The sequence below is a fragment of the Chrysochloris asiatica genome, unplaced genomic scaffold, assembly GCF_000296735.1.
Source record: "Chrysochloris asiatica unplaced genomic scaffold, ChrAsi1.0 scaffold00105, whole genome shotgun sequence".
Classification (NCBI taxonomy): Eukaryota; Metazoa; Chordata; class Mammalia; order Afrosoricida; family Chrysochloridae; genus Chrysochloris; species Chrysochloris asiatica.
The window spans coordinates 10,708,146-10,733,874 of NW_006408623.1; the positions used below are offsets into that span (position 1 = coordinate 10,708,146).

Genomic DNA, 25,729 nt, shown 5'->3' on the forward strand with positions numbered 1-25,729 from the left:
GGAAAGACAATGACCATGTGAATTCTTCCAGTGTGAGTTCCATTAATTTCAAATTATGACTTTGAAATCCTAAGCAAGAGGCAAGGAATAGGAAGGTCACACATGGGATAGATATATAAACAAGGAGCTTCCCTGTTGGAAGTTGTCAAGTGTTCTGCTTGGAATATTAGCAAATCCTGACCATGCGGACCCAGCAGGAAGGCTTTCTGTTCAGGGCATCACTGTCACTTCTTTTAGTGTGGGGTCCAGGTTTGGGCTTGATGACCCCTAAGCACATTGCTTACTGTGCTCCACTGTAGGGACATCTCAATCTCCTGCTGTGAAAACCTCACCAAGCCAGACCTGGTTCTCTGACCTAGCTCTCTTGGTGTGTATGGGCCCAGAAAACCCAGTAATGGTGGCTTCTCACCATATCAGTTAGTTCCTGGCCCCACAAGGCAGAGATGGGGAGACCTGTGTCACCCAGCCTCCACTCAAAAGACCTTCAGAAAAGAGGTGTAGTTCTAATCTTTTTCCTTTCTATAAAAGGCATCATTGTTCTTCACTAGGAAGATTTATCATAGCAAGAAAGAGTTGCCTTTTGTCTTTAGTTTTACAAGTCTTAATGTTTTCATGAGTCAGTTCTTTATCAGTCTCTTTTTGACTATTATCATTTGTTTAATTCTATTTCTACCTTCTGAAGGCTGATGTTCTTCACTGCCTTGCACAGTTCTTTTCCCTTCTCTCAGTAACTTAATTTGTACCCCTGTTATATTTATTTATCTCCACATCCCATTATTTAACTTGAACATCTTCACATCCATTACTTCTTCCATCTCTAGCATGTGGTGCCATAATGCTTTACTGGGTGACATGACACCTTCTATCTGGTCTTCCTAAATCTGTTCCTACTATTGACCACCAAGACTGGTTGTACCTTGTGTCCAGAGCTATACCTTTCACATTTTATTATGCAAGGTTTAAAAAACAATAGAATGTTACATTGCATGTACAAAGTTGAAAGAATTTACCGTGAAAACCTTTGTATCCAGTATTGACTTTTTTCTGCATTAGTTACTCATCTTTTCATCCATCTATTCATCTTGTATTTTATGTATTTCAAAGCAAGTTACAAGACCAGTCCACTTCATAAAAACTTCAGCATACTATCATTTTTTAGGGTTCAACATTTGTTAGCAGTTTTTCCCCTTTGAAGTAAAAGTTTCAAACAAGGAATATTATCAATAGCGGTGTACATTTGCTGGGTTCTGACATGTGCATTCAGCTGTGACCCAAGCCTCTATCAATATACAGAACATGACAATCATCCTATAAAGTTCTCTTTTCAAGTCAGCCCTCACCTCACCTCCTCAGGACACATCACTCTACTGATGTTTCCACAATACATCAATTTTTGATTCTATAGAATTTCATATAAATGGAGTCAATATATTTATGCTTGTGTCTGGCTCTCTTCTTTCACTCTGCATGGTATTTTTGAGATCCACTAATATTGCAGCTTGTATGAGTAGTGTGTTTCTTTTTATTTTGATTGATGTTCTATTAGTCAAAACACTATGATGCATTTTTATTTATCTACATGTCTATTGGTGGACATTTGTATTGTTTCTAACTTTTGACTATTGTAAATAAAGCTTCTCTAAACATTTGCGTCCACCATTTGTGCGTCACTTGAATTTATTGCTATAGTCCAAAGCTTAACCAGTTTGCCATACTGTGGTCACTTGCATATTGTTGCAATTCTGGAAGATATGACACCAGTATTTGAAATAACAGAAAGTATTGATTCATTGGTAATTATTTGTGATTTCAATGAAAAAGTTGGAAAGCAGGATGAAGATTGGTAGGAAATATGGCCTTGGTGATAGAGATGGTGCTGGAGATCTCATGGTAGAATTTGGTAAGAATAACAGCTTATTCATTGCAAATGCCTTTGTCTAGCAACATAAACAACAATTATACACATGGATAGAGTCCTGTTGTGGCAATGTAAGATGCTAACTGAAAGGTCAGCTGTTCAAACCCACCAGCCACTCCTCAGACACCCTGTACAGGGTCTTTGAGTCAGAACTGACTAGATGGCACATAAACAGCAATCACATACACAAGGACCTCACCTCACCGGATAGAACACACAGGAATCAAATTGGCCACATCTCTAGGAAGAGATGGTGTAGCTCAATACTATCAGTTAGAACAAGATCAGGGCCCAATTGCAAAGCAGACCATTAATTGCCCATATGCAAATTCAAGTAGAAGGTGAGTGAAATTAAAACTAATTCATGAGAGCCAAAGTACAATCTTGAGTATATTCTACCTGAATGTAGATATCAGCTTATCAATAGATTTGATGTATTGAATACTAATGCTGAAGACCTGATGAGTTGTAGTATGACATCAAGAAGATTATACATGAAGAAAACAGAAGGTCACTAAACAGAGAGGAAAAGAAAGAAAAGACCAAATAGATGTGAGAAGAGACTCTACAACTTGCTCTTAATAGAGAAAATGGAAGAAATGAGGAAGTAAAAGAGCAGAATTGAAGAATTCAAAGAGTGGCTTGAGAAATAAAGTAAAGAATTTAGCAAAGACCTAGAGTTAAAATACCCTAAGAGAGGAATATGCTTGGCATTTCTCAGGTTGAAATAATTGAAGACAAATTTTCAGCCTAGAGTTGCAATATTGATGAATTATATGTGCAAATTCTTAAACGAATTAGGAAGCATCAAAAAAAAAAAAAAAGATAAAAGTAATGCACAGACAAAAAGAATTGGTCACTCTTCAACCATTTCAGGAGGTAGCATATGATCAAGAACTAACGATATTGAAGGAAGAAGTCCAAGATACATTGAAGGCATTGGTGAAAAGGAAGTCTTCAGGAATTGAAGGAACGCTAGTTGAGATATTTCAACAAATGTATGCAAAGTTGGAAGTGTTCACTTGTCTATGCCAAGAAAGTTAAATGACAGCTACCTGGCCACCCAACAGGAAGAGATCCATGCACCATTCCAAAGAAAGGTGATCCAACATAAAGCAGAAATTATCAAACAAAACCATTACTATCACACACAGAAGAGGATATGGAATGAAGGATACCGTTGTTGATGTCTGATGGAACTTGGTGAAAACTGAGAAAGCCAGAAAGATGTTTGCTTGTATTTTGTTGATTATAAAATGCAAATGCTTGTGTGCATCACAACAAATTATGGATAATCATGCAAAGAATGTACTAATGCAGACTGGTGATGGTTGTGTGCTATCCAGTTTGTTCTGACTCATAATGACCCTGTATAAGGTTTCCAAGCCTGTAAATCTTTTCAAGAGCAGAAATCCTCATCTTTCTCCATTGGAGCAGCTGATAGATTTGAATTGATCTTGTGACCTTGCGGTTGGCAGTCCAACTTGTAACCCACTATACAACCAGGGCTCTTTGTACACAGACTTGTTGTTGTTGTTGTTGTTGTTGTTAAGTACCATTGAGTCGATTCTGACTCATAGTGACCCTGCATAGGATTTCCAAGGAGCAGCTGGTAATCTTGAACCACCAACCTTGCAGTTCAAACGGCTTTGCAATCTGATGCATTAACCTACAGAGCCACACCAGGACTCCTGGTACACAGACTAGGAGACAGTTATTTGAACAGATCTAAGGGATACTGTGTGGTTTAAAATTATAAAAGTTGTGTGTCAGGGCTATATCCTTTCACCATACTTAATCAATATGTATTATGAGCAAACCAATCCAAGATTCTGGACTATATGAAGAAGAATTTAGCATCAGGACTGGAGAAAAACTCACTAACAACCTGCAATATGCAGATAACACAATCTTGCTTGCTGAAAGTGAAGAACTTATTAATGAAGATCACTGGTTGCAGTAGTCAGCATGGACAACGCGTCAATACAAAGAAAATGACAATCTTCACAACTGGTACAAGAAACAACAACATGATAAATGAAGAAAATATTACGTTTCAAGGATTTTACTTGAATCATGGGTCTACCATCAATGCCCCAGGAAGCAATAGCTAAGAAATCTGCTACAAAAGGTTTCTTTAAAGTGTTAAAAAGCAAAGATCTCATTTTGAGAACTAAGATGCACCTAATCCAAGCTATGATAAATTTAATCTCCTCAAAAACATGAGAGAGCTGGACAATGTATGAGGAATGCAGAAAACACTTGATGTCTTTGAATTATGGTGTTGACTGAAAATATCAAATATACCATGGGCTGCCAGTTGCTGTTAAGTGCCGCTGAGTTGGCTCCTATTCATAGTGACCAACAGAATGAAACACTGCCTGGTCCTACGTCATCCTCATAACTCTTGTTACACTTGATCCCATTGCTGCTGCCACTATTAATCCATCACCTTGTATATATTCCTCTTTTTCGCTGACCCTCCAATTTGCCTAGCATGATGTCCTCTGCAAAGACTGGCCCCTCCTGATAATTCGTCTGAAGTAGGAGAAGAAATCTTGCCATCCTGGCTTCTATGAAGCATTCTGGCTTTCTTCAGCTTCAGCCTGAACTTGCATATGAGCAATTGATGGTCTATTCTACTATCTTCCCCTAGCCTTTGCTTTGGCTGATGATATGGAGCTTTTCCACTATAGTCAATTTGGTTTCTGTGTATGTCATCTGGTGAGGTGATGTGGATTTTGTTTTCTTTACACTGAGATGCAACCCATATTGAAGACTGTGATCTTTGATCTTCACCAGTAAGATTTTTAAGTTCTTTTAGCAAACCTACCATTATGATAAGTAATTCTATTTCTAGGAATCCATTCAAGAAAAATAGATCCAAGAGAAATGGAAACATACCTTTCAACAAAGACTCTCATACTAATTTTCATAAAAGCAATAAAAAGCAAAAAGTAGAAATAAGTCAGATGTCTATCAGCTCTTGAATGAGCAAATACGATGTGACATATTCATATAATGGAATGCACAGAAATAAAAAAGCAAACTATGGACAAATGCTACCACATGAAGCACAAACACATTAAGCTGAGTAATAAAACCAGATGCCAAAAAAACTGCATATCATATTATTCTCTCTATATGGAATACCCACAAAATGTTCTAAAATCAGATGAGTGAGTCCCTTGAGGAGCATGTAAGAACAGAGACTGTCTTGTAATGGGCACTAGAGATCATTCTGGGGTTATGAAAGTGTCTTAAAACTAAATTGTGGTGATTGATTTCCAACTGAAAGCTTACTAAAAATGATACATTTTTTTACATTTAAATTAGATGAATTTTTAAAATTATATATGATTAAAACCTTTCTGAAAAAAATATAGAAAATTACACTTTCAAAGGAATTTTCTTCAGGGTTTAAGCTTCTACCCACCAAAAATCTAATTTCCATGACTTAGGTAGTTTATTCCACCACTCATCTTTCAGTTTGTCTATCTGTGGTGTCTTGTGAATTGCTGTGATTCTGGAAGCTACACCACCAGCAGGTGGACAGGTTTCAGATGCACTTCCAGAAGAAGACAGACTAGGAAGAAGGAGAGACAGACTACTTCTGAATATCTAGTCACTGAAAACCTTATGACTAGCAGTGAAACACTGTCAGATGTAATGCCAGAAAATGAGCCCCTTGTGTTGGCAGGCACTCAAAAAGTGACGGGGGTAGGGGGGAGGAAGGGGGGAGAAGGGATGAGCTGCCTCTTCAACGTACAGTTGATCGTGATGATGTAAATGGATTAAAGCCCTCAGGACCTTCATTTGCTGATGGGGCACAACTATGAATGAAGAGAAACAACTGTAAACATCCATTAACAATTGGAACATGGAATGCATGAAGTAGGAAAATTGGAAATTGTCAAAAGTGAATTGGAACGCACAAACATTGATATCCTAGGCATTAGTGAGCTGAAGTGGACTGGTATTAGCCATTCTGAATCTGACAATCATATGGTTTACTATGCTGGGAATGACAAATTGAAGATAAATGGAGTTGCATTCATTAGCAAAAAGAACATATCAAGATCTGTCATGAGGTACAACACTGTCTGTGATAGGATAATATCCATGTACTTACAGGGAAGACTAGCTAATACCACTAATATTCAAATTTACGTACCAACGACTAAAACCAGTGAGGATGAAGTTGAAGAATCCTACCAACTTATTAAATCTGAAATTGATCAAACATGAAGTCAAGATGTATTGATAATTATTGGCAATTAAAATGCAAAGGTTGGGAGCAAAGAGGATGGATCAGTAGTTGAAAAATATGACCTTGGTGATAGAAATGATGGTGAAGATGGCATGATAGAATTCTGCAAGACCAATGATATGTTCATTTCAAATTTATTTTTTAAGCAGTATAAAAGATGACTATACACGTGGATCTCACCAGACAGAATACACAGAAATCAAAGTGACTACATCTGTGGAAGGAGACAGTGAAAAAAAGCTCCATATCATCAGCCAAAACAAGGCCAGGAGTAGATTGTGGAACAGACCATCAATTGCTCATATGCAAATTCAGAATGAACATGAAGAAAATGAAAAAAGCCTACGAGAATCAAAATATGACCATAAATATTTCTCACCTGAATTTAGAGATCATATGAAGAACAGATTTGATGTATTAGACACTAAAAACTGAAGACTAGAAGAGTTGTGGGATGACATCAAGAACATCCTACAGAAAGAAAGCAAAAGGTCATTAAGAAGACAAGGAAGAAGGAAAAGACCAGAATGGGTATTGGAAGAGACTCTGAAACTTGCTCTCCAGTGTAGAGATGCTAAAGCAAATGGAGGAAGTGAGGAGGTATAAGGGCTTAACAGAAAATTTCAAAGTCTGCTTGCAAAGACAAAGTAAAATATTTATAACAAAATGTGCAAAAACATGGAGTTAGAAAACCAAAATGGAAGAACATGCTAAACAGTTCTCAAGTTGAGATAACTGAAGAAAAAATTCAAGCCTCAACTTGTGTTATTGAAGGATTCTCTGGGCAAAATATTGAACGATACAGAAAGCATAAAAAAGAAGATGGAAGGAATACACAGAGTTACGGTACCAAAAGGAAATGGTTGGTGTTCAACCATTTCAAGAGGTAGCATATTATCAAGAGCCAATGATCTTGAAGGAAGAAGTCCAAGGTGCATTGAAGGAATTGGCAAAGAACAAGACACTAGGAATTGATGGAATACAAATTGAAATCTTTCAACAAAGTGAGGTGGCACTGGAGGCACTCGCTCATCTTATGCCAAGAAATTTGGAAGGCAACTACCAGGCAAACTGACTGGAAGAGATCCATATTTGTGCCTATTACTAAAAGAGGTGACCCAACAGAATGTGGACACCATAGGACAATATCATTGATATCCCATGTGAGTAAAATTTTACTAAAGGTAAAAGTATGAGTATTCAGGAGCACTTAATTTTGCTCATGAGGAATCTGTACCTGGACCAAGGGGCAGTTGTTCAAACAGAACATGGGAACACTGAATGGTTTAAAATTAAAAAGGTGTACAACAAGGTTGTATTCTTTCACCATACTTATTCAACCTGTATGCTGAGCAAATAATCCGAGAAGCTGGGTTCTATGAAGAAAAACGTGGCATCAGGATTGGAGGAAGACTCATTAACAACCTGTGAAATGCAGATGATACAACCATGCCTTGCTGAAAGTGAAGAGGACTTAAAAAAACATTTACTGATGAAGATCAAAGAGCACAGCCTTCAGTATGGATTACATCTCAATGTAAAGAAAACAAAAATCCTCAACACTGGACCAATAAACAACATCCTTATCAATGGAGAAAAGATTGAAGTTGTCAAGGACTTCATTCTTCTTGGATCAACTATCAATATTCACAGTAGCAGCAGTCAAGAGATCTAACGACATATTGCATTAGGCAAATCTTCTGCACATGACCTTTTTAAAGTGTTGAAGAGCAAAGATGTCAGCTTGAGGACTAAGGTGCGCCTGACCAAACCACGGTGTTTTAAATAACCTCATATGCATGCAAAAGCTGGACAGTGAATAAGGAAGACTATAGAAGAATTGATGCCTTTGAGTTATGGTGTTGGAGGAGCATATTGAAAGTGCCATGGGCTGCCAAAAGAACCAATAGATCTGTGCTGGAAGAAGTGCAGCCAGAGTGGTTCTTGGAGGCCAAGATGGCCAAACTTCGTCTCTCATACTTTGGTGTCAGAAGGGACCAGTTGCTGGAGAAGAATATCATGTTTGGTAAGGTGGAAGGGCAGAGAAAAAGAGGAAGACCCCCAGTGAGATGGATTGGCCAAGTGGCAGCATCGATGGACTCAAGCATGGCAACAGTAGTGAGGTTGGCCCAGGATCGGGCAGTGTTTCATTCTGCTGTGCATAAGGTCGCTATGGGTTGGTACTGACTCGATGGCACCTAACAACAACAAACAACAAACATCTTAGACCAATTTTCATCAGTGAAAGCAAAGAAGATGCAGTTGGTATTTTTATATAATGCCATTATGTGTTGAGCAAAAGATTAATTAGCTTGCCTTGGGGTTTTGAGCTGATATTAATGCAAAATTATGTTAAAGATGAGTGTCAGATATTTGGACAGGTGTCAATTTCAATAATTGCCATAAACACTGTTTTCCTCTGAAGCCCCACCTTGTTCCCAGACCAAAAGGAAGTGGCAGCAGGAGGAGTTAACCTTACACTCCAGGAACAGAGGATGCTAGGACCATCAAGAGAGAAGAACATGAGAGGAACGGGGACCCTATCAGAGAAGCGATGGCACCAGAGATGGAGGACATGGAGAAAGGGAGCAACTGAGAACTCTAGACTCATGGAAAGAGAAAGGTTGTATGCTGGCAGCCAGGAGGCAGTCTTTCAGAATCTCTCCTTGGGGTGTTTGAATGCTTATATACTCCTGAGTGTTTTTGTGTACATAAAACAAACAAACATAACACAGGGAATAAAAGCAAATACTGTTAAATGATAGTGCAATCACTGCAATGAAGCAAACTACGATAGGATGAGTGTAAAACCAATGTTCTCCCATGTAAACTATCACTCAATTCACAATAAAAGCTTAAAAAAAATTGTAAATGGGGAGCCACAGAGGGGAAGCAGGATAACTGTTGTTTTGTGGAGGGGATTATAATCATTGAGATGAAACAAAGTGTATTTGTTGAATGTAAAGTGTATTTTGTTGAATGTAAAGATGAAACAAAGTGTATTTTGTTGAATGTAAAGCTGATGATCTTGTCTGTAAACCTTCACATAATTCACAATAAAAAGTTACAAAAAATAAAAAAAGGGAAGCCGCAGCTATGAGAGAGATACAGAGCAAGACATGTGGTTGTACCCCAGCAGGTCCAGGACACTACAGACTAGAGAGACACCTCTGACAGTCCAGTCAATATGGTACCAAAAAAAGCTAGACATTAGCTGAATTAGAAAAATAAAGGCAACCCTGTTCACACATCCATCCCCAGTCTGTGTCCCGTGCTCAGATGTAGTTAAGTTCACACAGAAGCAGGGATCCTCAGAGAACACAGCTCCCTGTACATCCCATTGTCTGACTCCACTTCTGAAACCCTAGCTTGAAACACCCAATGCACTGAACACAAGGTCCTCAGCTATGAGAATCCACAGAAGTGTGCACCTAGCAGCAGGTATTGGATGTCTTCATCCATCAACTGCATCTGGTCTACCTCCATCCACTAGATAAGAGATATCCTGGACTGCAGGGCCTGCCTCCCTGGAGACTTCTCTTCCCCTGTCCCACAGTCCCTAAATCATTTCAATCCCTCCCCAGATAATGCTTCTACCTATAAATATTAACCAAAGTTGCACTAGACTGCAAAGATGGTTTGAACTTCTAAGTTGGCAGTTCAAGCTCACCAGCCACTCCTTGGAAACTCTAGACAGGGTCGTTATGGGCTGGAACCAACTTGATGGCACTTAACATCAATAGCAAGCATTGGGGTAAAGATCTCTGGTATCATAATGGATTATGAGCTAGACTGCTAACCAAAAGGTCAGCAGTTCAAACCTACCAGCTGTTCCAAGGGAGAAAGATGAGGCTTTCTGCTGTGTAAGATTAAAGCCTTTGAAACCCCATACGAGGTCACTATGAGTCAGGACCAACTGCATGGCACACAACAGTCACCATTATTAGGGTGCATATTTGCCCAAGCAAATGGTTACTAAGAGGAAGCTGGAAGAACAAAATTGGGAAACTGGGTTTGCTGAGGATCAAGACTATACTATGGGGCTGCAAGAAACAATGTACAAGAAACCACTGAAGTAATCCACCAAATAGTAAAGTACTTGTTATTTTTGTTGTTGTTGTTGTTGTTGTTAGGTGCCATAGAGTCAGTACCCACTCACAGTGACTATGCACAACAGAACAAAACACTGCCCGGTCCAGGGCCAACCTCACAATCACAACGTTTGAGCCCATGGATGATTTCAGTTAGTAATCATGTAATAATGTTGGCCCATCTCGTTGTGGGTCTTCCTCTTTTTCTCCGGGCTTCCTCCTTACCAAACATGATATCACTTTCCAGCAACTGGTCCCTTCCTGAAAGTATGTCTGTAGAATGAGAGATGAAGTCAGGCCACCCTAGCTTCCAAGGAGCATTCTGGCTATACTTTTTCCAACACAGATCTATTCGTTTTTTGGCAGCCCATGGTACTTTCAATATTCTCCTCCAACACAATAACTCAAATGCATCAGTTCTTAAATGGTCTTCTTTAATCACCATCTAATTTTTGCATGCATACGAGGTTATTGAAAATACCATGGCTTGGGTCAGGTGCACCTTAGTTCTCAAGCTGACATCTTTGCCCTTCAACATTTTAAAAACGTCTTGTGCAGCACATTTTCCTAATACAATGTGCTGATTTCTTGAATGCTGCTTTCATGAGTGTTGATGGTTGATCTGAGCAAAATGAAATCTGCCGGGAGCCAGCCCCAGCAAACTTATTCCAGGGTTCCCAAAGAGGTGTGTGACTTCGGTGGGAAAGAATTACACATAGTCGATAGATCGTGATGGATTCAAAATCTTCTTACATGATTTATTCTTCTCTCATTCTTTACTCCCCTGCTCGTTCTTTTCTCTCCTTTTCCTTTATTCTCCCTCATTCTTTACTCGTTACTCCTTCTTTACTCTACTTGCTTACTCTCCTCCTCATTCTTTTCTCTACTTCCCCTCCTTTACTCTACTTCCACTCTCCCTCCATTCTTTACTCTTTACTCTCATCTTTACTCTACTTACCTCTACTTCCTTATTTTACTTCTCATCCTTTTCTCTACTTCCCCCTCTCCTTGTCTACTCTTCTTCTGCCTTATTCTATCTTACAGCCCCCTTATATACCATTACAAAAAACATTGCTTTCATAGTAATCAATGTCCTCAAAATACAATCTATTCTGGGGCACATTCATGGTTTATGACCCTTAGATTTACAACAGGGACAAGAAGTTAGTTACAGCAAAGAAACATTACATCAAAGCATATGAGACATCTTGGCGCCTTGAAACCTTTTGGTTAAACATTTGTTCCTACATAAATAACTTTTATTCTTTTCTCTGAGGAGCAAGTCAACCTTTACATATGTTTCTTAACCTCTATCTATTGAGTCTTGTTCATTTTAGTTGTTAGGTGCAATTAACTCTCCATTAAATTTTTCCATACACTATCTGTTTATAGCCTACAAAAATATCACTTATCAGAGCATTTTAAAAACCGAGGCTATGAAAAACAACGTCCCTATTTTACTGATCATTAATTTAAGAACATCTAAGTCAGACCTTTTATTTACTTATCTATAGCTCTTATTTATGGTCTAATTGCTTTTAAGGATTCTCTAAGGTTACAAGGAAGAATGTTTATAATCACTAAGCATAAGCTGGTAATAATTCAATTGACAAATCCTGTCTCCTAGCAATCTTAAGAATATTGTTAATATAAGTATTGAAACTACCTAAGATTACAAGTAGAATAAATGTAGTTAATATATGGCTTCTAACTTTTAATAAAAATATACTGAAGTGTAGGAGAGTCAAAATCTAAAGTAAAGAGATACTAATAAAATCATGAATAAATCGGAGGATAATTCAAGAAGAGAAAAATTAACTAGGAGCCTTTGCATGAATTTTTCCCTTGTAGCTTTGCTATCCAAGGAAAACATTTCATTGTTGCTCTGCTAGAACAATGAGCTCTTCATGCGCAGGGTCCCCATCATCTCATTTCTTTATTTCAATTCCTTGATTAATATGTCGTCCCTTCATTTCAATTCCTTGATTAATATGGCGCCTGCCAGAAATAATTGACAATTGCAATCTTTTCTCCATTGATAAGAATGTTGTTTATTGGTCCAGTGGTGAGGATTTTTGTTTTCTTTACATTGAGGTGCAAGCCATACCAAAGACTGTGGTCTTTGATCTTTATCAGTAAGAACTTTATGTCCTCTTCACTGTCAGCCAGCAAGGTTGTATCATCTGCACCCCACAGTTTGTTAATGAGTCTTCCTCCAATTCTGATGCAATGTTTTCTTCATATAACCCAGCTTCTTGGATTATTTGCTTAGCATACAGGTTGAATAAGCACAGTGAAAGAACTCTGTCACACACCTTCCCTAATTTTAAACCATTCCCTTGTTCTGTTAGAACAACTGTCTCTAAGCACAGGTTTCTTATGAGCACAATTGTGTTCTGGAATACTCATATGTTGCAATGTTGTCCATAGCTTGTCATGATGCACACAATCAAAAGCCTTTTTATAGTCAATAAAGCACAGGTAAACATCTTTTTGGTATTCTCTGCTTTCAACCAAGATCCATCTGACATCGGCGATGCTATCCCTCATTCCACATCCTCTTCTGAATCTGGATTGAACCTCCGGAAGTTCTCTATCAATGTATAATTGTAGCCTTTTCTGTATTACCCACATGGGATATCAACGAGATGCTAAGTTATTATTATTTTTACCAGTTTGTTCTTTTCCTTCGTTCAATAGAACAAGATCACACAGTCTGCCTGAAACTATGAAGGCTCCCCAATACAAAAGTTTTTTTTTTTTTAAACTTGCTGCATGGTCTCTGAAATCAGGAGATGGAAAACGTCATGATTAATAGTAAGCGCTCACTGATGCCCTTCAAGTGTCAGGCAAGGCACATACTATCCTTGCTATCCCTTAGATGCACATCTCGGGTGAGAGTCCTGCGTTTACTCTGCAGTAGAGTAAAAGTTTGAGCCAATCATCACATCTCTCTGACTTTCTGGTCATCAGTGCTTCAGGCTCCGCTGGTATCCCACAAGTGATGGGGGATGTGAAAAGTCCTGATCCAGTAATGCCTCAGGTAGAGTCCTCACTGCCTCCTGCTCTGTCTTCCACATGACTCTCTACCAGCCCCTGCCCTAGCTCTCACCTTCTATGACACTGTGGCTCATTCTTGTAGATTTCCTCCTCCTAAACACAGCTGCCTGGCATCTGCCTCAATCTTGGTGTTCCTTGCAGTGCAGAGAGGGGGCATCTTCTGCACCTCCTTGTAAACAGTCCTTCCCAAACTGTATCCCTGCCTTTTATTATAGTTGTGCAGTATATCTCTCTTGTTCCAAAGTCTCTTTTTCACAATGTGGGCAGAGTACAGGGGGGCACAGAGAGGTCTTAACCCCAATTGGGTCACAGTCAAGAGGTAATTCGCCATCACACATGACGACTAGCTGAGCCACTGTTGGGGTCCTGTGTGGGTGGAAAAGACACGAGGGTAACGTGGCTCAAATGTGGGCTTCAGTTAGTAATCATGTATCAGTGTAGGCCCATTTGTTGTGATAAATGTACCCCCTACTGTAAGACCTTATAGTACAAGGAAACCTGGGTGGAGGTGTATGGGAGGTCTTAACTTTTCTGTCAATCTAAAAGCCCATGAAACCAGCTGTTTTTGATTAGATACCAACTCATAATGACCGTAAAAGGACAGGGTAGAAATGTCCCTTAGGGTTCCGGAGACTGTCTGCCTCTCCCTCAAAGTGGCTGAGGTATTGGAACCACTGACCTTTTTGTTAACAGCCCCAGGCTTAGACCACTCTGCCACTGGGGTTCTATAAACTAAAGCAGCTCTAAACACTAAAGTCAGCTTAAGCAGAAACCCATCTTTCCTCATGCTTTGGTTGCTCACATGCTCTTGTTGAGGCATCATGGAAAGGATTGCCCACTAGGAGACCTATTATCTTAGTTGCAAGACCTGGACCAGGGGACATGCAGAGTCTCCCATCCCCATCCAGGGGGCAGTGATAGGCCTGGAATCCCCATCTCAAGCCACCTTTGCCACCATGACCAGTTGAGCTGAGTTAGCCCAAGACACAACCTTGTGGGGCCATGTACCAGGTGGGGTAACTGCTCTTGAGGGCCACTCTCCCAATGAGGTGTCTATGGAGGGGATGGCTGCAGTTAAAACTCTGTAACAAAACAAAGGAGCCACTGAATGGCAAGCCAATGCCCTTTAGATACCAGTCACATGGCACTTTCCTCAGCTGAGTAAGATGTAGCTTCCTTGCAAATGGGGCTTCACGTTCAGACAAAAATGATTGGGATGCATCCCTTGTATTAATAGCGGGCAGTAACAGTTGGTGTGTCCATTCCTGGCCTTTTGGATTATCTGTCCTAATTTTGATTTTGATGTTTCTGAAAAGATAGCTTTGCTTTTGCCCTGATGTACTTTATTGTGGGGAAAAACTTCTCCTAAAAGTGCTTTGCTCATGTCTTTTGCTAGTTCAGCATAAAATTAAAGTGCTTGTTGTGTTGACTAATCTGTACAATTGATCGACTGGTAAGAGGGAACCTCACAGGGTATCAGATCTTCAAAGTAGGTCGCAGTTTCTACAGTGGTTGGGAGGTCACCGACTCAGCAAGGGCCTGCCCCCAAGTCTTGCATGAATCTGGTGCAGCAGGCCAGCAGAGTCGGAGTGGCTGAGTCTCCAGTGCACCTGCAGGCAGATCTGCAGGCAGGAGGATCTCAGTCTTAGTGGGGTGAGGCCAGGGGAGGGTGTGTGGGCACTGTTGCTGCATGTAGGGGGTCTTGGGGATGCTTGGGGGATCACTGTGACCACTGGGTGTGATCTGGAAGGTTTTGTTATGGACTTTAAGTGGCAGTAGTCCCCTCCAGGAGAAACCTCATTGGGAGAGCAATTGAGGTAGATGGGCTGTGTCTTGGGTTGGTTCAGCTCAAGGGATCAGGGTTTGAAGATGGCTGGGAAGGGGGTTCCCAGGCCTGTTGTTGCCCCTGTGGTGGGAGTGAGGGGTCTGCCTGCCTTCAGATGAACCCCATCTTGTTCCTCATGGCTCTCTCGTTCTGCTGACCTAAGAGGGTTGTGCTGGCTCTGCTCTTGTGCATGCACAAAGACGGGCCACAGGGTCTCACTAGCCAGCAGTCCAAATGGTTAGAAAGGCTAGAACTTTCCCACCCTTGATCTTCCTGAACAGGGCACTGAGCACATACACCTGTGTGTGCAGTACGTTGTCTGTGTTACACTGTGGAGGAGTCCAGTTCTCAGAACATGCACACATGGTGGGTACTGAGCTCTGGGTTGCCCTCAGCCTACCCTAAAAGCATCCATGGGGAAACCATGGACTTTCCTAACCCCACTGAGGTTAGCAGTGCCCACAGCAAAGGAACACTTAATACTGGTGAATCTGGCTGCTCTCTGAGTGGGGCTCCACCCAAAGACGTGTGTCAGAGATCCAGGGGACCTGCATTAGTGGGGAGGTCATGGAGCTGTGATGAGGCTCAGCACCAACCTATTCCTGCTGTTCCAAGCCCTGAGCAGCCCGGTGATTCCTAAGAAATGGGCTTCCCACCAGGGCAAGTGAAAAGGGAGCTGGAACTAGTGAGATAAGGTGCCCCATATAAGCTGCCCCAGATAAGGTGCCTCATATATAACTCCCCTCATGGGGAGACTACCCTTTCTTGGGGAGCAGCTTACAGTGGGTGAGGCTGACAGAACAGTTGTTGTGAGCAGAGCACCTGCACAGGTGAGTCTGCACCTGACTCTGACTATCACTCCTGGCCCTGACGCTGTGTCTGTCCAGGAGAGTAGAGTTCTGGGTGCCCCAGCAACACCGGAGGATTCTCCACCTGGGATGCAGAGATCTGACTCACAGTTTGGTGCCTGGGTTAGTCTGGTTGAGTCTTGGGCATGGAGAGGAAGTCTGAGACCAGTGGGTACCCAGATCAGGAAGGAGATGTTTTAACTTAAAGTGAATAAAGGCTCATTCTGTGCTCACTGTATAACTGCCTGTGTGATGCTGGAGACAGACCTGCTGGTTATAAACAGGGAAAGTTGTGAGGAAAGGATATCATCAGGACCTGGTGGGGCTGCCTACGAGGCCTACCAGGGTGAGAGGTGATTCCCTGACTATCCCAGGATGAAGGGACACATTGATACTTTAGTAGTGTGCTTTCTGAGCAAAGCTGCCAACAAGCCCTGGTGAGGTGTGAGCAGGGCCATTATTGAGGACCACATCACCCACTGTCTTGTGCTCCCCTCTGGTCAGGGACTCTAAATGGCTCACCCAGGTGTCAGCAGGCTACCACACAGCTGCAGTGGAGTTCATCCTGCAGGGCTTCTCAGAAGACCTCTAGCTTTGGGGCCTGCTCTGGGTCCTTTTCCTCCTCTGCCTGACAGCTCTCATGGGAAATGGCCTCATTGTTGCAGCCAGCACTCTGATCCCAGGTTTGCACACCTGTGTGGCACTGTGGGTTAATGTGCTGGACTGCAAAGTTGTTTGAACTGTAACGTCGGTGGTTCAAGTTCACCAGCTGCTGCTTGGAAATCCTATACAGGGTTTCTATACAGGTCGCTATGGGTCAGAACCATCTCGACAGCACTTAACAACAACAACATGTACTTCTTCCTTGTCAACCTGGCCGTTTTGGTCATCGTCTGCACATCCACTGTTCTCCCTGAGCTTCTGCAGAGTGTGTGGTCCAGGTGATTGCTCTCTCCCATGGGGGCTGCCTGAACCAACTCTTCTTCCTAATATGGTTCCTGGGTGCTGGGCTGTTGATGCCTTTGACTGCTCTGTGGCCATCTGCTCCCCACTGTGGAGTGGCACCATCATGAGCTGGTCACTGCTTGTGTTGCTGGCCATGGCTGTGTGGACATTCAGTGCAGTAAACACATTAGTGCACACAGGCCCTATTGCACAGCTGACCTTCCGTGACCCCAATTATATCCAGTTAAAAAATGTTTGTTGCAGTTCTTTGACAGGAGCTGACAAACATTCATTCCAGATTCAGAAGAGGCTGTGGAATAAGGAGTGTCACTGCTGATGCTAGGTGGGTTTTGGTGAAAGCTGAGAATGGCAGAAAGATGTTTACCTGGGTTTCAATGATTATAAAATGCAAAGACTTTTGCCTGTGTGGATCACAACAGATTATGGATGCCATTGCAAAGACTAGAAAATTTAGAACCCTAAATTGTGATAATTGTGATAATAAACACTCAGACTGTGTACACAAACTAAGAGGCACTTGTTGGATCAGAATATGACGATACTGCGTAATGTAAAATCAGAAAAGGTGTGTATCAGGGCTGTATCCTTCCACCATAGCTATTCAATCTGTATACTGAACAAATAACCTAGGACTGTGGACTATATGAAGAAGAATTTGGCATCAGAGTTGAAAGAAGACTCACTAAGCACCTGCAATATGCAGATGACACTATCTTGCTTGCTGAAAGTCAAAGGATTTGAAGAACTTATTGAAGATGAAAGATTACAGCCTTCACCATGGATATAACCTCCATATAAAGAACATGAACATTTTCACAATTAGATCAACAAGCAATATCAGGATAAATGAAGGAAGAATTGAATTTTAATGTTTTTACTTGAATTCACCACAATCAGCACTCATGGAAGCAGCAGTCAGGATATCAAACAATGTGTTGCACTGGGAGAATCAGCTACAAAAGTTCTCTTTAAAGTATTAAAAAGCAAAGATGTTACTTTGAGGAGTAAGGTACACCTGACCCAAGTCATGGCATTTTCAACCTTCTCAAAAGCTTGCGAAAGCTAAGTAATGTGTAAGGAAGATAGAAGAATTTATGTCTTTGAATTATGGTGTTGATGAAAAATATCAAATATAACATGGACGAATTGCCAAATTGGTTTTAGAAGAAACAAATCTATATTGATTCTTAGAATTGAGGGTGGCATGACTTCATCTTATGTACTTTGGGAATACTATTAGTGGACCACCTTCTCAGCTTTTCTGTTAATCAAAAAGCCCATGAAACCCACTGCTTTCAACAAGATTCCAACTCCTAGCAGCCCTACAGGACAGAGGAGACATGCTCCGTAGGGTTTCTGAGGCTGTGAGTCTTTATGGAAGCAGAATACCCCATCTTTCTCCCTGTAAGTGGCTTCTGTCTTGGAACCCCCAACCTTTGAGTTAACAGCTCAACGCTCAGCCCATTGTTAAACACTATAAACTAAAGCAGCTCTAAAAACTAAAGTTATTTTTAAACAGAAACCCATCTTTCCACAGGGTTGGTTGTGCACAGGCTGTTGTCTGAGTTGTCATGGCAAGGATTTCCCTTAGGGAATTATTGCTTAGGTGCCAGGCACTGCCCATGGGGCATACAGGTTCCCCACCCACCCATGGGTCCAGTGACAGGTCTAGGAGCCCAGTCCCCAGTCACCTTTGCCACCCTGACCCCTTGAGCCCAGTCAGCGTAGAATTCAGACCCATGGGACCTACTACCTCTAGTTGGGGTAATTGCTCTCGAAGGCAGCTCCCCAGATAAGGTGTCTTCTAGAGGGGACAGCCACCAGTTAAAGGTCCACGGCAAAGCAAAGGAGCCGCTAAGCAATATGACAATGACCTCTAGACACAGGGCACATCTCACCTTCCCACCTGAGTAAGATGTTATGTATCTTCAATGTAAATGTGGCATCATGTTCAGACAAAAATAATTGGGATGTGTCCCTTGTATTAGTAGTGGACAATAATAATAAGTAGTAACTGTCTGTCTATCTGTCTACCCCTGGCCTTTCTGATTATCTGTCCTAATTTTGCTTTTGATGTTTCTGAAAATCCAGCTTTGTTTTAAACCTGACCTATTTTATTGTTTTAAAAATTCCCCTAATGTTGTTTTGCTCATGTGTTTTGTTATTTCAGTTTGAAGCACAAGTGTCTGGACCATTCCCACATCTGCTCGATGTGCTGACTAATGTGTACAATTGATCTCCTGGTAAGAGGGGACCCTCACAGGGTGCCTAGTCCCCAAAGTCGGTTGTGTTCTCTCAAGTGGATGGGAGGCTGCTTACTCAGCAGGGACCTGCCACCAACTCTTCTGTGAAATTGGTGCAGGAGGCTGGCAGGGTCGGGTGGCCAGTCCTCTAGTTGACCTGAAGGTGGATCTGCAGATGGGTAGATCTCAGTTTTCATGGGCTGAGGCCTTAGAAAGGTGTGCAGGCATTGCAGCTGCTTGTGGAGGTTCTCAGTGGATGTTTGTGGGTAGGTGTGGTGTGTGGCTGCTGAGTGAGGCATGACAAAGACCCTCAGAGGCAGAGTCTTCAAGTGAACCCCATCTTGCTACCCATGGCTCTGTTGTTATGTTGTTTTGAGAGGGCTGTGCTGCTGTGTGGTTGTGCAGGCACACAGAAGGCCCTTCAGGATTAACCAACCAGCAGTCCCAACTGTCAAACTCACCAGAACTTTTTCAGCCATGAGCTCCCTGAACAGGCCCCTTAGTGTGTAGTCTTTTGTCCACAGTGTGAACACACACATACTCCCTTGTGTGTGTAGTCTTTTGTTCACAGTGTGAATGAGCTAAGGGTTCAAAACGTGCCAAGTGGTGGGGACTGTGCCTCTGGGTCGCCCTCAGTCCACCCCAAATGCATCGACACCCTGTAATCTCCTAGCCCACTGGGCTGTGTAATGGCCCTGGGGAAGGGACACTTGAGGCTCGTGACTCTTCCCTGAGGTGGGCCCTGTCCAAGCAGCTCAATCAAAGATCTGGGCTCCCTGCATTTGTGAGGCAGTCATAGGGTGGTGCTGAGACTCAACATGCACCCTTTCCTGCTGCCTCCAACCTTGCACAACCTGATGCTTCCTGAAGGAAAAGAGTTGAGTTAGAACCAGGGTAGGGGTTCCTGCCATTGAAATCAGCTGTGGGCATTCCCCTTATGGGGGGAGGGTCCACCTTTTCTGGGTGAGAAGCCTATTGTATGTGGCTGGACAGTAATGCTTGTGCCTGAAACACCTATACAGGTGTGTCTGTAGCTGACTCCAACCGTCCCTCCATATCTTGTAGCTGTGTCTTCTCAGGAGAGTAGATTCCTAGATGCTCCAGCTGCATCCCAAGCTTCTCTTCCTGAGATGCAGAGACCAGGCACCCAGCTTAGTGCCTAGGCTGATCAGTGGTGAGCCATGGATGTTAAGAGGTAGGCTGAGAGCAGTGGGTCACTGGATTTGGAAGGAAATATTCTAAATTAAAGTGACTACAGGCTCATTCGGTGCTCACTGTGTAACTGGCTGTGTGATGCTGGGGACATATGTGCTGGTTACAAACAGAGTGGTAATTCCCTGACTACCTCAGGACAAAGGGACATATTGATGTCTTAGTTGTGTGCTTTCTAGGTGAAGTTGCCAAAAAGCCTTGGTGGAATGTGAGCAAAACATCCACCGTCTTGTGCTCCTCCTGGCCAGGGACCCAAGATGTTCACCCAGATGTCAGCAGGCAACAATACAGCTGTAGTGGAGTTCATTCTACAGGGCTTCTCAGAAGACCCACAGGTCCGGGGCTTGCTCTTGGTCCTTTTCCTCCTCCTCTACCTGATGGCCCTTGCAGGAAATGGCCTTATTGTCACAGTCATCACTCTGAGCCCAGGTCTGCACACCCCCATGTACTTCTTCCTTGTCAACCTGGCCATTTTGGACATCGTCTGCACAACCACTGTTCTCCCCAAGCTTCTGGAGAGCTTGCTGGTCCAGGTGGACACAATTTCCTATCAGGGCTGCCTGACCCAACTCTTCTTCCTGATCTGGTCCCTTGGTGCGGAGCTGTTGTTGCTCACAGCCATGGCATTTGACCGCTATGTGGCCATCTGCCAGCCACTGCGCTATGGCACCATCATGAGCTGGCCACTGTGTGCTCTGTTAGCTGTAGCTGTGTGGACATTCAGTGCAATCAACACATCAGTGCACACAGGCCTCATTGCAAAGCTGACCTTTTGTGGCCCCAACCACATCCAGCACTTCTTATGTGAAGCCCCCTCACTGCTGTTGTTGTCTTGCAGTCCCACCACCGTCAACAATGTCATGATTATCATAACTGATGTCTACTTTGGTGTGGTTAACTTCTTCCTCACCCTGGCCTCCTACGGTTACATTGTGGCCAGCATCCTCCGCATCCGCTCAGCTTCCGGCAAGCGCCGAGCCTTCTCTACCTGCTCATCCCACCTCCTGGTGGTCACCTGGTACTATTCCACTCTCATCTACACCTATTTCGTTCCTGGCTCTGGTGCCTCAATGGAGAATGGCAAGGTGGTGGCCGTGTTGTACACAGCGGTCAGCCCTGCTGTGAACCCGCTCATCTACACGTTGAGGAACAAAGATGTGAAAACTGCTCTCCAGAAGGTAGCCCTGGCCTCCTGGTGAGGAAAGAGCAGGGCCATGTGAATTATTCTAGTGTCAATCTGGTAATTCCAAAATATGATTTGATAATCAAAAGCAAGAAAGAAGGAGCAAGAAAATAACTAATGGGATGAATTTACCAATAAGGAGCTTCCTCCCATGGGGAGTGCCCTGTGTTCTACTTTGAACCTTAGCAAATCCTGAGACTGAGAGTGGGACCTGGTCTGTTGGGAGGGAGGGACATTGGCATCCAGAAGCAAGGCTTTATGTAGAGTAAGGCATTGTCCTTATATCAGGTCAGGGTTAGGGTTAGGCCACGAGGACACTGGGTCCCATTACTTAGTGTGCTTCAGTGTGGGCACCTCTTGACCTTCTGTTGCTAAGACCTCGTCTAGACCCCGTTCTCTGACCAAATTCCCTTGGTATGGGTCCTAAAAACTCAAGAATGGTGTCTCCTCTCAACAACAGTGAGTTCCTGGCTCTTGCGTGGCAGAGAGGGTGAGACATGTGCAACTCAGCTTCCACTCTTCTCAAACATTGTTTACATGGCTTCATTTTCTCTTCAATTCCTTTCCACTATTATCATTCATCTTACTCTAGTTCTAGCTCCTACATGTTGCCATTCTTCATCACCTCATCCCATCTTAGTAACTTCATCTGCGCCTTTAACTTATTATGAATATTTGACAGTGATGTGCAAATTTATAGCTACAATCCAAATCTTATCCTGGTTCCATTTATATAACTGTGCATCTTGTGCTATTGTAAAATATTTTCAAGTAGGTTTCACCTCATAGAGACCTTGTATAGGGTTTCCAAGGACTGACTGGTGGTTATAAACTGCCAATATTGTGGTTATCATTCTAGTACTTATCATACACCAGGATTCCAAATTTATAGCTCCAGTCCAGACCATGTGAACAATGATGTGAAATACCCTGGACCCACTGATTTAACTGCTCACCAGTGGTGGATTCTTGGAAATCTTTCAGGGATCTCATGTAACCACTCTAAATGCATGGGCTCTGTTTCCAAAACCTCCTCTAGCTGCAAGAGTCCCTCATTGAAAAATTCTTGGTATTCTTTCTTAGCTTCTGTACCCAGGCCATCTCTACATCCACTATTTCTTCCATCTCTGCACGTGGTGCCATAGGCTCTGCTGGGTGACAGGACACCTACTACCTGGTCTTCCTAAATCAATTCCTAATATTGACCACCAAGACTGGTTCTATCTTTAGTCCAGAGTTATAACTTTCACATTTTATTATGTAATAGACTACTGTAATTGCACATATAAAGTTGAAAGAATTTACAGTGAACATGTATGTACCTAGTATCTATTTTCTTCTGTTAATCTGATACTGTATTTATTACTCATCTTTTCATCCATCTATCCATTTTACTTTTCATCCTTTTCAAGTCAAGTGGCAAAGACCAGTCCACTTCATAAATACTTCAGCATGTCTATTGTTTATTAGAGTTCAACATTAGCTAATATATATATATATTTCCTTTTGAAGTAACATTTTCAGACAACGAATACATAAATAGAGGTGTACATTTGCTGGGTTTTGACAAATGCATACAGCTGTAACCCAAACTTTTATCAATATACAGAACATGACAATCATCCCATAAAATTTCCTAGTTCCCCTTCCCAGTCAACCCTCACCTCACCTCCTAAGGGCATCACTGTCCTGATTTTTCCACAATATATCAGTTTTTCATGCTATAGAATTTCATATAAGCAGAGTCAATATATGTATGGATTCTTTTATGTCTTGCTCCTCTTCTTTCAGTTTTCATGATATTCTTGAGAGTCACTCATGTTGTTGCATGTGTCAGTTGTTTTGTTATTTCTGAATAATATTGTTATTCAAAACCACCATACCACATTTATTTATCTAATCATCTGTTGATGAACATTTGTATTGTTTTTAACTTTTGACTACTGTAAATAAAGCATCTCTAAATACTTTTGTGCTCTTTTCCACCACTTGTCTGTCAGTTTGTCTTACTGTGGAGGCTTGCATGTTGCTGTGATTCTGGAAGATCTGCCAGCAGTATTTCAAATACCTTTAGGTATTGATGCAATGGTAATTATTCATGACTGGAATGGGAAAATTGGAAACAAAGAAGAAACATCTGTAGTTGGAAAATATGGCTTTGGTGATAGAAATCATTTTGGAGATAACATCATAGAATTTTGCAAGACCAGCAGCTAATTCTTAGCAACTACCTTTTTCCAACAACCTAAACAGTGACTACACACATGGGCCTCACCAGATAGAATACACAGGAATAAAACTGAGTATATCTGTAGAAAGATGGTGGAGAAGCTCAATATCATCAGTCAGAACAAGGTCAGGGGCCAACTGCAGAGTAGATCATCAGTTGCTCATTTGCAAGTTCTAGTAGAACATGAATGAAATTACAGCAAGTTAATGAGAGCTAAAGTATGACCTTAGGATATCCTTCCTGAATGTAGATATCAAGTCAACAATAGATTTGATGCATTGAATAATAATGACTGGAGACAAGATGATGTCAAGAACATACACGAAAAAAAGCTAATTGGAAAGAGATTAAAGACAGAAAATAACAAAATACGTGTCAGAAGAAACTCTGAAACTTGCTCTTACTAAATCAAATAGACAAAACGATGAAGTAGAAGAGATGAATAGAAGAATTCAGAGTGGCTTGCAAAACAATGTGAAGTATTATAATGAATATTGCAAAGAACTGGAGTTAAAAAATCAAAAGGAAGAACATGCTTGGTATATCTCAAGCTGAAATAACTGAAGAAAAATTCAAGTTTTGAATTTTGAATATTGAAGAATTATATGGGCAAAACATTTAAGGTATCAGAAGACATCAAAAGAAGATGAAAAGAACACACAGAAATACTGTACCAAAATAGAATTCATCAAACGTTTAACCATTTCAGAGGTGGTGGCAGTGGCGATGTGCTGTGGAGTTGGTTCTGACTCATAGCAGCCCTACATAGAGTTTCTGAGGCTGTAGGTCTTTTCTTTACAGGCGCAGTAAGTCTTATCTATCTTCTTTAGAACAGCTGGTAGTTTTCAGACTGCTGACTTTCAGGTTAGCAGCCTGACTCATAACCACTATGCTATCAGTAGATAGCATATAATCAAGTATTGATAGTATGGAAGGAAGAAGTCCAAACTACACTGAAGGCATTGGTGAAAAACAGGGCTTGAGGAATAGAAGAATGCCAACTGAAATGTATAATCAAGTGGATGTAATGCTGGAAATGTTCACTAATTGATACCAAGTAATTTAGAAAGAGTTACCTGGCCACCTGACTGGAAGAAATTCATATTTGTCTCCATTCCAAATAAAGTTGATCCAATTGAACATATAAATTATTAAGCAATTCCATTAATATCACACACAGTTAAAATTTTGCCAAAGATAGTTTAAAAATGAATGTGTAAATTATCAAGCAATTCCATTAATATCACACATAATTAAAAATTTGCTAATGTTAGTTTAAAATAGATTGCAGTACTACATTGATGAATAGGTGCCCAGAAATTCAAGCCAGATTCAGTAGAAGAGGTGAAATGAAGGATATCATTGCTGATGTCAAATGGATCATAGTGAAAGCTGAGGATACCAGAAAGATGTTTACTTGTGCTCTATTTATTCTATGCCAAGAAATTTGGAAGACAGCTATCTGGCCAACTGATTGGAAGAGATCCATATTTGTGCCCATTCCAAAGAGAGGTGATCCAGTGGAATGCGGAAATATCTTTGATATCCCATGTGAGTAAAGTTTCACTCAAGGTAATACAGAAATGGCTACAATCATACATTGACAGAGAACTTCCAGAGGTTCAAGCCGGATTCAGAAGAGGCCGTGGAATGAGGGATATCATTGCTGATGCCTGAGAGATCTTGGCTGAAAGCAGAGAATATCAGAAAGATGTTTACCTATGCTTTATTGACTATTCAAAGGCTTTCGATTGTGTGGATCATGAAAAGCTATGGATGACACTGTGAAGTATGAGTATTCTGGAAGACTTAATTGTGCTCATGAGGAATCTGTACCTGGACCAAGAGGTAGTTGTTTGAACAGAACATGGGAACACGGAATG

At 41.6% G+C, this 25,729-nt stretch overlaps 1 protein-coding gene across 1 annotated transcript; it reads left to right on the forward strand.

The window, feature by feature from the left end:
- Positions 1–20,702: 20,702 nt before the first annotated feature.
- LOC102832391 (olfactory receptor 13A1-like) lies at positions 20,703–21,632 on the forward strand. Its single transcript, XM_006867498.1, has one exon. It carries the CDS (start codon positions 20,703–20,705, stop codon positions 21,630–21,632), a length of 930 nt encoding a protein of 309 aa, XP_006867560.1.
- Positions 21,633–25,729: the final 4,097 nt, after the last annotated feature.

What these genes read in the sequence shown, in the direction of transcription:
- LOC102832391 (XM_006867498.1), top strand. Translation starts at nt 20,703, where the DNA reads ATGTCAGCAGGCAACAATACAGCTGTAGTGGAGTTCATTCTACAGGGC.